Raw genomic sequence first — 13,632 nt, forward strand, 5'->3', positions numbered from 1 at the left:
CTTTCATCTTTCTCTCTTGCCGCCTCTCAACTTGTGATGAGATGCATAACAGCACATGCACTCCACATGGAGGCTGCAAGTGCAAAATTGTACCGATGTGTCCTTTGCGAACGGAAAGCCTCTAAGAGCCAGCTCTAGCAAGTGAACAACCCACCAATCAAGAGCGGGTTCCCTTAGATAAGCTTTTTTTTCCTCTTAAAGACCTTACAGGTGCTTGAAATCCTTGAAAAGTGCTTTGATTTTGGGTGAAGTACTTGAAATTGTTGCCATGTCTCTCAACATGTCTGCTTCAAAGTGATGTCCACACTGCTCTCTGGTGGCTTTGCTTTGCCATTGTATGTTTCTTCCCTCGTGATTAACAGCAGCTTTCATTAGTTTGTATGCTATCGACTTATGGAGCTTCATTGTCATTATAAACTAAGGGTCATGCAAAATATTAAGGTAGGACTTCCCAATGCTGAATTGTACTAGGAAGAACTTTGTTCAACCGAAAATCATATTTTACCCAACACCTCTATGGGAAGACATTTGTCCCAAAAAGAAATATATTTATAATCTACACAAGATCTAAAAATAGTATTGATAAATGCACACACAAGATTAAGAATTGCATATGTACAGTACATCGCAGAAATGATACACACCAGATTTTTAGATTTTTTTCTTTTAATCATAGTGGAGACATTGGCAATAAAAGTCTTTATAAAAAGTGCTTGAATTTGGCCATTAAAAAGGTTTACAACCCTGTTAATGAAATGAAATGAAATGAAATGAAATGATCTGCATTTATATAGCGCTTTTCAAGTCAATGACTTCCCAAAGCGCTTTACATTGTGCTTCACATTTCCCAATAGCGGCCATGATCTGTGCAGCCATGTAAGGCTGCTAACCTGCTTATTGGGGGTATTGGGGGTTCAGTGTCTTACCCAAGGACACTTCGGCATGTAACACGGACAAGCCGGGATTCGAACTGGGATCCCTTAATCCTAAAACGATCGCTCTACCTCCTGAGCTACTGCCGCCCCTCTCTTGTGATTGGTCAATATGCCGTGTTGTTGTTAAATTTGTTCAGTGTATAAAAGGTTAAAATCGGTTTGTATTTTATCTTCATTTTGCAGATCTGTAAATATGTCCATTTATGTTTCCTGTGTTTTTTCAGGGATAATGTGTTCCACGATTAGCTTTTTTTTACATAATAATGTAAAGTTTATTTTTACATGCTTTACCTAATGATGAACATCAGACACGATTGCACTTTAACTTTTACAGTGACTTATGCTGCTGGTACCATGTCCACCTTTTTAATGTTTGTATTGGATTATTCATCCATCCATCCATTTTCTGCACCGCTTATCCTCAGTAGGGTCGTGGGGGTAATGGAGCCCATCCCAGCCATCTCCGGGCAGTGGGCAGGGGACACCCTGAACAGGTTGCCAGCCAGTCGCGGGGCACACAGAGACAGTCAACTCACTAGCTCATTCACACTTAAGGATAATTTGGACCGGCCGATTAACCTGACATGCATGTTTTTGGAATGCGGGAGGAAACCGGAGAGCTCGGAGGAAACCCACACAAGCACGGGGAGAACATGCAAACTCACACAGGAAGGTCCGATATCATGACTTTAGAACTGTGCCGCACACACGCTAACCACTGCGCGGCCGTGCTGTGGATTATTCCTAAATCTTGAAATTTATGGATATTTATTCTGTGTATTTGGTATTGTCTTTTAATTATTGAATGAATGGACAACCCAACTTTTGTTGGATGACAATAAAAATTCTGAATCTGAATCTGAAACGCCAATTTTTGTAATTAACAATTTGTTGTGTTGTGCGTTATTCAGAGATTGTGAGTTGCTTGACTTTTATGTTGCTTTGTATTAAAAAAAAGTTAACAAATAAATGTTATTATAATTTAGTAGAATAGTATGAATATTTGTATACTTATTAATAGATTTTGTGCATAATGTTCCATAATTTTTGGTAATACTGCATTTATTTTTCTTTTTTTTCCTGTATCCTTTTTTCTTGCTTTAGTTTTCCTCTTTCTCTCCCTTTTCCCTTTTTCTTTTTTCCTCTTTCGATTACTTTTTGTTTTCACTTCTTTTTTGGTTTGTCTTCATCTTCTTTCCCTCTTTTTTACATTTTTCCTCTTGTTTCCTTTTCTGGCTGTATTTATTCTTGTTCTAGCTGTTATCTAGTTTTTCTCAATTTTCCGTTTTTTCTTATTTTGTTCCTTCTTTGCTATATTTTCCCTCTTTTGAGTCATTTTGTTCATAATGTTTCATATCAATTGGTAATATATCGATAAAGCAAAAAAAAAGAAATCTCAAAAGCCATATGAGAGCCGTAAGAGCCAGTTTGATTCGACTACACTGCCCTCTTGTGGTAAGTTTTCTTTTTACCCAAACGTCCACATCAAATAAGATTTCATAAATTTCACTGAATCACGTTCATAATTCCAAATAAATGAACCTACGTCTTATTCATTATTTTATTGTCTGAGCAATAAAGCCATATATAAACTGTAGCATCGACAAAAATGTTTATCTTAATTTATTAACTCTTCATATAAGACTATATGATGCTTCATTTGAATTCAAGTACAGTATTAATAATTGGGTAATCCTCCATTATGAAAAAAATTCCAGGCATTGAGAATATAAATTGCTCCATGGCTTGAATTGCTGTTAGCTTGCCAACAATATAAATAATTTCATTGTTTGGTGCTGAGGTGTGAGCAAGAAATTGTTGGGCGTATTACAGAAAAACCAAAATATTATTGTGACACGCTATGAAAGTAATCTCTGATCATTTAAATGAGTTGATTATCTTGAAACTAGGTTTATTGATCAGTACTTTGATTCTTGCTACCAAATTTCTCCCCAAGTTCCCTCTTTGCTAAAACTGTGATTGCTTATGTCAACAATGTGCTTCATTAATTCATTTTTATAACATTTTCCTCGTCATGTAAATAAAACATAGTTTGTTAAAATCAAACTCGTCGGGGGGGCGGCAGTAGCTCAGGAGGTAAAATCAAACTCGTGAGTTATAAGTTTGTGTGTCGATATTATTTTCCTTCTGGACTGATCAATCATAATTCATATCGATGAACTGAACAATTGATAACTTAAAGCTAAAAATGTAATATTTCAAGATTGTTACTTTCTTTATGATGAACACTAAACAATATGAGGCCATTTTGAATGAACTTGCGTAGGAAACTGTGAGCACTACCTGCTGGCCAAAACGGTAACCACCAAATTAGATTCTGAACCAAATAAACATAATTTTTAGCAACTTTCTCTACATAATGTAAAATACATTTGAAAAATTGTCACGTTACACGAGAAAAAACGCCAACACTGAATAACAATAACCATTTATTATATGAAATGTGACATTTCCATGATGACTGGTGAGGCAAAGTCTCACCTGCCACCCTTGACTGAACATCACTGCTTATTTTGTTTATTTGTGTGTGTATATATATATATATTTCTATATTTACACAACCAAATGCTGACTATACTCTCCCAGAGGCTACCAAATTAATGTTATGTAGTTGTTTTTTTTTTTTTATTGCGGCCATAATAATGTAATAACACGCTTGTAAATCATTAATAACACATATAAAAAGTTCATTTGTTTTTGATTTTCCCTGTGACATTGTATATTTATATACAAAAGACACACAAACACATATACAGCTAACTTAAAAAGACACAATCTATAACTGGAATAATTGGGTTTTAAACCACCAGTCATAATGCAAGATGATCTGGACTACGGGTGTCAATTGTTTCTAATAGAGCTGTGTTAAATTGGCAGTATCAACCTACAGGTATTTGTAAAAAAAAATCCACATTTATATGATAGTTCATGTATTTTTGCTCGTTATTCAAATCAAATAGTGTTTGTTTGTAACAAATCATAAATATTTTTACCACTACATACACACTGTCGCTTTATTCATCCATTTTTGATTTTAAGTTGGGTCAGGAAATAAAATAATATCGAAGCAATTATCGTTGGTAAGGATTAATGTTTAAATCAATCTTTATAGATGTTCAACATTCGAGAGCATTTACTCTAAACTAATACAAATCATTTGATTTCATTTTTTAAGTGTGTGTTACACAAAGGCTGGGTATGTACTGGTGGTATTAGGTGTCTCCAGTGTGATACCCGTGGACACCAGGTAGCCCTTAAGAATAAATGAGTAGTGGTTCTGAAAATTTTCTAGGACATTTGATTTCTAACTGACGTATTGTTTGATGGTTAAACTAGCCTATTTTAACCTCCAAAATTACAACCTGGTTATGAAATAGTAATAACAAAATACATATCAAACTGGTAACCCTTCGCACTAATCACAATCAAAAAACCATGGACTGGAAAAATGTGTTCAACAAAAATGTAAATGAGTTGAACAAATGGGGAGTGAAAATAACCATTTGAGTTTAACTCCTCTGTTAAACAATTACATTCACTCAATTCCATGACTTTCTTTCACTTGCTTTGTAGCCAGGTAGCCCTAGTTTTTTTGCACTTTACAGAGTGTTCCAAAGGGCGCATTTTGACATTGAATATCTCAGAAACTTTTAAGGATATAAAAACACAATTGGTAAATTCAGAAAGCTAGTAATCTCAATGTTCACATGGAATATTAAAAGATGTTCAATGTGAACACCATTGGTCACATGACACACATCATGCCGATCGTCAAATCCTTGCCTGATGTGTTTCAGCATTGCATTGTCAAAGGTTGCAACAGCTTCCGTTATCAGTGCTTTACTGTTTTGTGCTATGTCAAAGAAAGTTGTCTACTGACCATTCGTCTTTGAAAGAGCAAAAATTAATGGTGAGACGTACCTCGACAAGCTGGAAAACTAGTTAGGGGATAAATTGAGTGAGAAAGTGTCATGATTACTCTTTGCACTCACCTGTGCCCGCTCCTTTGGCGCCAGCTGCTGTTAGTTGCCTGATTGATTCCAATCCTATTTATACCCAGTACTCCAGTCACTCCTTGTCAGTCCGTCAGCGAACTTCTGCATACGCAAGGCAAGCACTTTGACTCTGGCTCCCGTCAGTCCCGTATTCATCCGTATCTTACTCGTCAGTTCGTGATTTCCCTTTTGTCTCCGGCTATCGACCCGTTTTATTCATTTGACCACGTTCTGATCTCCCGTTCCGGCTAACGACACGTTTTTGACCATTGACCACGCTCTGATCTCCTGTTCCGGCTAACGACCCGTTTTTGACCACCGACCACGCTCTGATCTCACGCTCCGGCTATTGACCCGTTTAGCCCATTTGACCACACTCCGATCTCCCGCCACGGGAAATCCACTTTCGCATTCCAATCACGATCCGATCCCTTGAGCTGCTTGCTTCCCCGTCCATCGAGAACTGCATCGCTGGAGTTTGTTTCTTCAGTATCCCAATGAACTTTTGAGTGAAAGGTTACGCATTTGGGTCTACTATTTGTCCTAGTTTTGACAGAAAGAGTCGGGTGACTTCCTTTTCCGACATGATAGGTGCCGCACTGTTAGACAGTTTCTGAACACAACGCTGCCAAACAGATGGATTGGACGGTTTGGGCAAAATGATCACGATCTCATGTCCTGGCCTCCCAGATCTACAGATTTCACACCATACCATTTTCTTTTGTGGGGATTTGTGAAAAGAGACGTGGATGAGCTGGAGGCGACAATAACAGAAACTGAAGCAAACATGGACAATGCAATGCTGGTATGCGTTTGGCGAAAATGTAACCAGCAACTTCATATGTGTTGTGTGACAGATAGTGTTCACATTAAACATCTTTGAACATTCCATGTAAAAATCGAAATTAAAAGCTTTCTGAATTGACCAAATATGTTATATGTCATTAATATTTTCCGAGATATTTCATGAAAAAATGTGCCAGGGACTTTTGGAACACCCTGTAATACAAACCAGCTCATTAACTCATATTAGACATTTCGTTATTCTTAGCGTTAGCGTCTCTTGATGCTTCGGCCAATCAAGACGAAGAGCAATCCAGCCAGAAGCGAGAAGAAGATACCGAAGGGAGCAAACATGAAGGACAGGCCGTAGTTGAGACTCAGCTGAAAATCTGGACACAAGTTTGACTGCTGAAAATGCACGTAGACGTCCACTACGTCCAATACTTCGATCCACAGCACGTACATCACCACCACACACAGCAGGAAGAAACCTAATTACGATGACGATAAAGAGGAATCAGTGGAATATTTGGAGTTGCAAAGGTATGACAGTTTTTTGGTCTGGTCATAGGGATGGGGGTGGGCTTGTTTTACTTTTTTTACAGACAAGCACTCAATGATAAAATAGTACACAATGTTTTGGAAGCAGAGTTGTGAGCTAGGGCCATTTTGCTCTTTCATGAACAGAGCAAGGAGGGAACAAAAATGAACTAGAAAACCCGTTGAAGTCTTGACCATAGTTTCTTTAAGCTTAAGTAAATCAAAATTAAGATCCATTTGATACTGTGTATTGGGGTATGACTTAAAAATGACAGTTTATGGTTGAAAATCCTGTTAGCAAAATAGTCATTCATCGATCCATTATATTCACTGTTTATCCTCAGTAGGGTTGTGGGGGTGCTGGAGCCCATCCCAGCCATCTCCATGCAATGGGCAGGGGACACACTGAACCGGTTGCCAGCCAGTCGCAGGGCACACAGAGACAGACAACTCACCCGCTCATTCACACCTAGGGACAATTAGAACTGGCCAATCAACCTGAAATGCGTGTCTTTGGAATGTGGGAGAAAACCAGAATGCCCAGAGGAACCCACGCAGGCACAGGGAGAACATGCAAACTCCACACGGCTGCGATAGCTGGACTTGAACCCTGGACCTGCGTGCTAACCACCCAGCCGCTGTGCCACCCACACTAGTCAATCTTAATTATTCTACAGTAAACTGCTAAAACGATGTGACATAAGAGTTGATAGTCTCACCCGAAGCCAGGAAACAGCCACCTCCTGTTTTGTACAAGCAGTGGCTGGCAAAGGGAGCAGCACAGATGATGAAGAAGCCCGCCAGCACAGCAGCCGCCACTCCGATGAGCATGAAAATGCTCCAGAAACCTCTGTAGACTGGAAATGGGCGATAAAAACAATTATTCTGCATGCTTCGGCAGAACAATTAGGAAATCAACTAACCATGGTAAAGGCACCTACTTATGGCAGATTCGTACGATGTGGCATTGTGGGTATAATGGGACACTGGAAATGGGAAGAGGTAGGAGTGCACGCACACTTTGGAGTTTGGCTGATTTGCTGCAGAGGACATGTCAAGTAGAAAGAACATTCAAGGATTAAAATGTCAAAATCTGGAACCAAACCATACCCAAAGTCCGACTTACTGAACCAAAGCTTCCATAGCAGGTCTTTTTCTTCCACGTTGCTTCCAAAAGAGCACCGCCAGAAGAAACCCTCGTGGTACAAAGTGAACCAACTGGTAGCATTCTGATTCGATAAATCATGACGCTGTGAAGAAAAAATTTAGCACTTAAGGGATATTTTCTGTAGTCACGTGGAAGGAGCCATTATGGGTGGGTGGTCTTTGCATGCTTATTGTATTTTGCCATTTTTACTCCATAAGCTACTGCTGATTGAGATTTCTCATACTTGACTGTTCCCAAATGACTTGAAAAGGATAGGTTTGGTGTCCTGTCAATCACAGAGTCTTCTGTGAATGGAGCATTGAGTTTATTCTGCTTTTAACATTGGACATCGGTAAAGGAAATTGCATAGGATGCCAGTTTGTTGTTTTGACCATTATGCACTGTTAACGAAATTTTCACTATCGGTCGATCTTGTTGTTGTTCTTTGATACCTGCACCCTTTAGAGCGGATCCGCTTTTGTAGCCTAGGAGATGTAATAAAAAAGACAGGGCTCAAGGGAGCGTTTTTTTGAACAGGTTAGAATTTCTTATCTGAGATTTGGGTCCTCTCCTGTACTCCTTCCCAGTTCATTCTCCACTGATGTCTTCATTCTTTATTACAGTAACTAAAATTTCAACAAATTGTTAATATGCCCCGCCTATTTTTGACCGCACTCCCAATGGAGCTTTAAAATAGAAGCATAAGATTGTATTCCCCTATTAGAATAGAATAGATAGAATAGAATATACCTTTATTGTCATTGTTACAAAATGGGTTAACATATTGTGACAACGAAATTGGGCATGACACTCCAGTTTTACACATTCACAGTGAGGTATGAGCCAAGAAGATAAAGGAACAGAGAAGATAAGGTTATAAAACAAGGGGGATAAGGCTATAGTTATATATATTAGTGAGAAGAAAAACGATTGTTGAATTCAGTTTTCCCAATGTGTTTTAAAATCTTTATATGCAAAATGAAATATTCTTCAGATTTTGAACCTATAGGAAGTACTGAAGTGTCTTTATAAATACAAGAGCTGCTTGATTGAAACTCAAGATGTGCATGATGAGGATGATGTCTACTCTTTTTTTCAAAGCTTATGAAATATTCGAAGCATTGAATAGTACAGATGAATACAAGTACATTATTACTATCCGATTGATGATTCAGAAATTATTAATATTAATGTAAATTTTACCTTTGTGGCCTTTTTTCTACAATATCTATAAATGCTTGATTTTTATCATTAATCAGAATTTCTCAAACAAGTGTGTCTGTGTTTGTTGAGATTTAGAATATACCTTTTAAAAAAGTATGTAAGAGAAAGCATCACAGCAGCGCATTGGTTAGCGTGTGTGCGGCATAGTTCTGAGGTCATGTTATCGAACCTTCCTGTGTGGAGTTTGCGTGTTCTCCCCGTGCTTGCGTGGGTTTCCTCCGGGCACTCCGGTTTCCTCCCACATTCCAAAAACATGCATTTCAGGTTAATTAGATGGTCCAAAATACATTACATTTAAACATTTCAGTGGATTATATATATATCTACCTACTTACCGATCTACCTGCCAACCTACTGTATCAGTGGCGTGCCGTTGAATTTACACTTAGGCTTTCACTCCCGTCTGATTTAGTAATGTGTTGTTTGATAATGAACTGGCTCTATGGGCCAGCAGTTAGAAGTGAAATCCATCTATCCATCCATTATCTGCACCGCTTATCCTCAGTAGGGTCGCGGGGGTGCTGGAGCCCATCCCAGCTGCCCTCGGGCAGTGGGCAGGGGACACCCTCAACTGGTTGCCAGCCAGTCACAGGGCACACTGGGACAGACAACTCGCTTGCTCTTTCACACCTAGGGAAAATTTGGATCGACCAATTAACGTGACATGAATATTTTTGGAATGTGGGAGGAAACCAGAGTGCCTGGAGGAAACCCACACAAGCACGGGGAAAACATGCAAACTCCACACAGGGGGTTTGATCTCATGACCTCAGAACTGTGCCGCACACGTGCTAACCACTGCACCGCCATGCTGCCCACAATTCAAACAATAGGAGACAAAATGGAACATGAAATTTTGATGTGACGAGACAAGCCTATCGTTTTAAATCACAAGTTCCACCAAGGATCTCGAACGTTCCAGTTGATTTGTGACCGTTCCAAAGAATTTGTGACCCAGCATTTCCGCCAGCTTTTGGTATGCAGGGGGTTTAAACTTTTGCCCATTGAGTGAGAGTCACATTCACTGACAGGTGTTGCTGTAGAGATGTATTTACAGTAAATCCTCTTCTTTATATATCTCGCCGCTATCACCGAAAGCAAAAGCGAGGTTTGGTTGCTGATATTCAATCTGACCTCATTCCACCGCCGGGACCGTCGGCATTTGTGTTTTTATCGTGCTGAGAGCTTTACATAGCTGTAGTGCTGCACTCACACTCAACTCTGAGTGGGATTACATGAAGAGGTCCCACAGCGCTGCATTTCTTATCCCGGAAGGCAACAAAGTAGAGCAACCTGTTGACTGACGATTATTTCCAGGTTGCTCCAACATCTAAACCAATGGTTTCAAACTCAATTTACATGGGGACCGCCGGGAGTAAGGTCTGGGTGAGGTAGGGCCAAAGTAGGTTTTCCACAGAAAAATAATCTTATAAAAACAATCAATTGTTCTCAAATGTCCATTTTAAGATTTGCTACACCTTATTAGATGTAAAATTCAAAGAAAAAAAACATTGGAAAATAATATTAAAAAAAACAATAAATCAATAATAAATAAATCCATATGCTGCGTAGGCTGCACTCACATTAAAGTGACAGTGTGGATTATTTCACCAGTCGATGTCGCTGTATTGTGCAATATAAAAAACCTTATTTATTTTCATTTCACTTCTTTTTGCGAAGGAAAGGAAAAAATGGGGAGAAAATGTTGGATACAAATGAAAAAAGGAAAGTAAAAAAGAAAGCAAAAAAAAACTGAAGGACAAAAAAGACAAATGAAACAAAGACAGAAAAGGTTAAAGAGTAAACAGCAAGAGGGAAAGAACAAAAATAAACAAAAGAGGAAAAAATATTTAAAAAGAGGAAAGCAGGAGAAAAAAAGCAAGAAGAAAGAAAAAGGTCAAAGAAAAAGAAAAAGAAAAAAAAGTCAATAAAAAAAATGAAAGGAAAAAAATGAATAAGAAAAAAAGAAAACAAAAAAGAAAAAAAATAACAAGGAAAAAAGAAGAAAAGAAAAAGGAAAAAAAGAAAAGGTAGCTTTAGCGACAACGATGTCACCACCCTTATATCATATCTACCTACGAGTATTGTTGTTTTGTCTTTTTTTGAACAATGATTGATTAACCTCTAGCAGGTGCAAAATAAAACACGCTGTGCCTTCAACTTTCATGTAAAGTCAGGGGCCTCAAACTAACATCCTTAGGGCCACTATTGCCCCCCACTGGATATTTGAACAGACTGAGATAAAGAACCTGGCCACTGGAACATACTTAACTTGAGCAGTGAACATTTTCAGCATTTCTATCGGTATGATATACTGCCACCTATTTGACCAGTACTTACACCTGAAAAATGTCCATCAATGAAGCACAAAATGGTCTAAAAAAACAGAAAACAAATTATTTATGTATTAATGTTTTATCATTTTCCACATTTCCAAAAAGGCCGTAGCATTTCAGACTAGTGTCTGCTTCACAGACATCGATGCTAGCCTTAGCAGGCAATTGACACTGATTTGTAGGCAAATGCTGACTATCTAAAAGTTGACCAATACTATTGTAAATAGCAAAGAACTGAATTGTATCTAAAAGGAAAAATATCATCGCTAAGTGATTCTTCGTAGAAACACATTTTCTAAAAAAAAAAACCTTCACTGCTTCTTCAATGTTATATGTACTTATTGTTGTTTGAAAAAGCTCTTGGTATGTAACTGAACGAATTGACTGGACCAAATTGTCCCTAGGTGTGAATGAGCGAGTGAGTTGTCTGTCCCTGTGTGCTTTGCGACTGGCTGGCAACCAGTTCAGGGTGTCCCCTGCCCACTGCCCAAGGATAGCTGGGATGGGCTCCAGCACACCCATGACCCTACTGAGGATAAGTGGTGCAGATAATGGATGAATGGATAAAAAAGGAGATATATTTTTTTAGATTTTTGGGTCGAAATCATCTAGCCTCATGACATTGGCACCCCAACCTCAATGCTAATTTGTAGCCTGTCAAGTGGTGCCCCATTTTTGGAAGCATTAAGAGGACATTGTGTATTATTTAGCGCCTCCTTGTACTAAAAAAGAACTTCATTCATTTAAAAAAAATGATTTAAATAATAACAAAACATAAATGACCTATCATATAAACGAACATTTTTTTAATACTCAATAGTCGAGATATTTGCAGTTATTTTACATAACATGGGGCTCACCTATAATTATCTGCTGTCTTGCTGTTACCCTCAAAAACCAACAACCTTGTAACAGGCTGGGCAAAGAAATTGAAAATAAGTTTGGTGATTTTAAATCTCAGTGGTTTGAATTCTTTCTTGTGCTTTGTATCAGGTGTTTTCGGGTGCACTACACAATACAGTGACATCTAGTGGTCAAATGGGTTGGGTAGGGTTACTTTAACTTGATTACTTTCAATTACTTTTGGATTACTCCAATACCAAATATGCTAATAAAAGACAAAAGAAACTAAATATTAATGAAATTACTAAATTTTGCGCAGGCTTGGGGAGTAACGGAATACATGGAACGGCAAAAATAATGTTGCCAAGCTGTTTGGATTTATTTTCATTTTGTTTCTGTTGCATTTTATCTTAGTTTTGCCAGAGATCAAAGAGATCAAAGCCAGGAGAGAAATCTTACCACGTGTTGTGAGTCATAATTTTATTCATATTTAGTTTCTTTTGTCTTTTATTAGCATATTTGGTATTGGAGTAATCCAAAAGTAATTGAAAGTAATCCAGTTAAAGTAACCCTACCCAACCCTGAATATTACAGTTTCCCTTTAAGCTAGCAGATTTTCAGGCGAAGCTTCGTGGTTGTTTTAAATATAAATGTACTGCACTTTACCTTAACTACCACTAAGTTTTGCTTAATATTTGAGTAAGGAATTGTCTTATCATTTTTAAGGGAGGTGTACGGAATTTGGAACGTTTTAAGTCTCTGTTGGTATTTGCTGGCTTAAAGTCATGATGGCAGCCCTAGCTCCCTCATGATGCATGTGCAAGAATGTGCATTTTTTAGATGCACTTGAGTAAAATCTTTTTTTATCATTTTCAGGGGTTTGGTTTGGTGTTTGGACAATACCTGAAAGTAAGAAGAGACCTATTTCTTCTTACTTTCAAAATGTTCATGCTACACTAACTAAAGAAACCTGTGGGGATGAGCATGACGTCTCTCTCTAGCACTCCCGAGCACTATCCTCGAACCTAATGTGTTCCGCAGCCTGGATAGCTTTGATTAAGGTAAAATAAAAGCAGATAGGTGCAGTGAAAATAAAGAATAAAGGCCCTCTGAACTCATTTGGCCGTTGTATTTTCAACGTTTTAAGCACACCCCACATGACGCATCTTACCTTCATTGTCTGAAAACTAATATCAAAAAATAATTAACCCGCTTATCTTTGTTTTCTTTCCATTTACCTTATCAAAAGACGGTGGAGGGCAGCTCTCCGAGGCCAACAGCCAGTAATCGGTTCCGAATGAGAGCAATATGAAGACCACCGCCAAGGCCCCGAACAGTCCCGCAAAAAACAAAGCCACGCTGAGCTTCATGGTCGGGGGTACAAAAATGCCTCAGTGGTTCTGGAAGTATGTAACAAAGTTGAGACACTAGAGCACATACATAGGTCTACGCTGACAAGTCAAGCTGGCCTTTGTATGACTGTTGACACTTTGGTGCACATGATTCCTCTCTGGACACCCCTGCCCACCCTTTGCAGATCCGCTGTGCTATTTTGGGGTCTGAGTGAAGGCGGCTGCTGCCCGAAACACACCAACTGCTGCACGGGTGTGTAGGGCAGTGATTCTCAAATAGTGAGGCTGGGGTGGTTGTGGGGCGTGACCTCGGGGAATATGTTTTTTTTCGAACAAATTACAGTTGCAGCTTTATTATTTAGGAGGCAGTGGCACTCACATTACTAAAGTGTGCTTCTTTCTACAACAGGAAGTGTAGCCGATTCTCAGGTGTACCATGGAAAAATATTTAAAAGG

At 38.7% G+C, this 13,632-nt stretch overlaps 1 protein-coding gene across 1 annotated transcript; it reads right to left on the reverse strand.

Moving 5' to 3' along the window:
- Window positions 1-3,490: 3,490 nt before the first annotated feature.
- Window positions 3,491-13,407, reverse strand: tmem182a (transmembrane protein 182a). Its single transcript, XM_088352776.1, has 5 exons — window positions 13,063-13,407; window positions 7,401-7,524; window positions 7,216-7,314; window positions 6,994-7,131; window positions 3,491-6,225 (listed from the first exon to the last, which is right to left on the reverse strand). Exons 1-5 carry the CDS (start codon window positions 13,192-13,194, stop codon window positions 6,005-6,007), a joined length of 714 nt encoding a protein of 237 aa, XP_088208902.1. The 5' UTR covers window positions 13,195-13,407; the 3' UTR covers window positions 3,491-6,004.
- Window positions 13,408-13,632: the final 225 nt, after the last annotated feature.

Source organism: Urocampus carinirostris, chromosome 14, assembly GCF_059441175.1.
Source record: "Urocampus carinirostris isolate Australia breed hairy pipefish chromosome 14, RoL_Ucar_1.0, whole genome shotgun sequence".
NCBI classification, from domain to species: Eukaryota; Metazoa; Chordata; class Actinopteri; order Syngnathiformes; family Syngnathidae; genus Urocampus; species Urocampus carinirostris.

Coding starts and splice junctions, on each gene's coding strand:
- tmem182a (XM_088352776.1), bottom strand. CDS start 13,194: ATGAAGCTCAGCGTGGCTTTGTTTTTTGCGGGACTGTTCGGGGCCTTG. Junction 7,132..7,215: donor ATCGTACGAATCTGCCATAA/GTAGGTGCCTTT, acceptor GCCCATTTCCAG/TCTACAGAGGTTTCTGGAGC. Junction 6,226..6,993: donor TGGCTGTTTCCTGGCTTCGG/GTGAGACTATCA, acceptor CATCGTAATTAG/GTTTCTTCCTGCTGTGTGTG.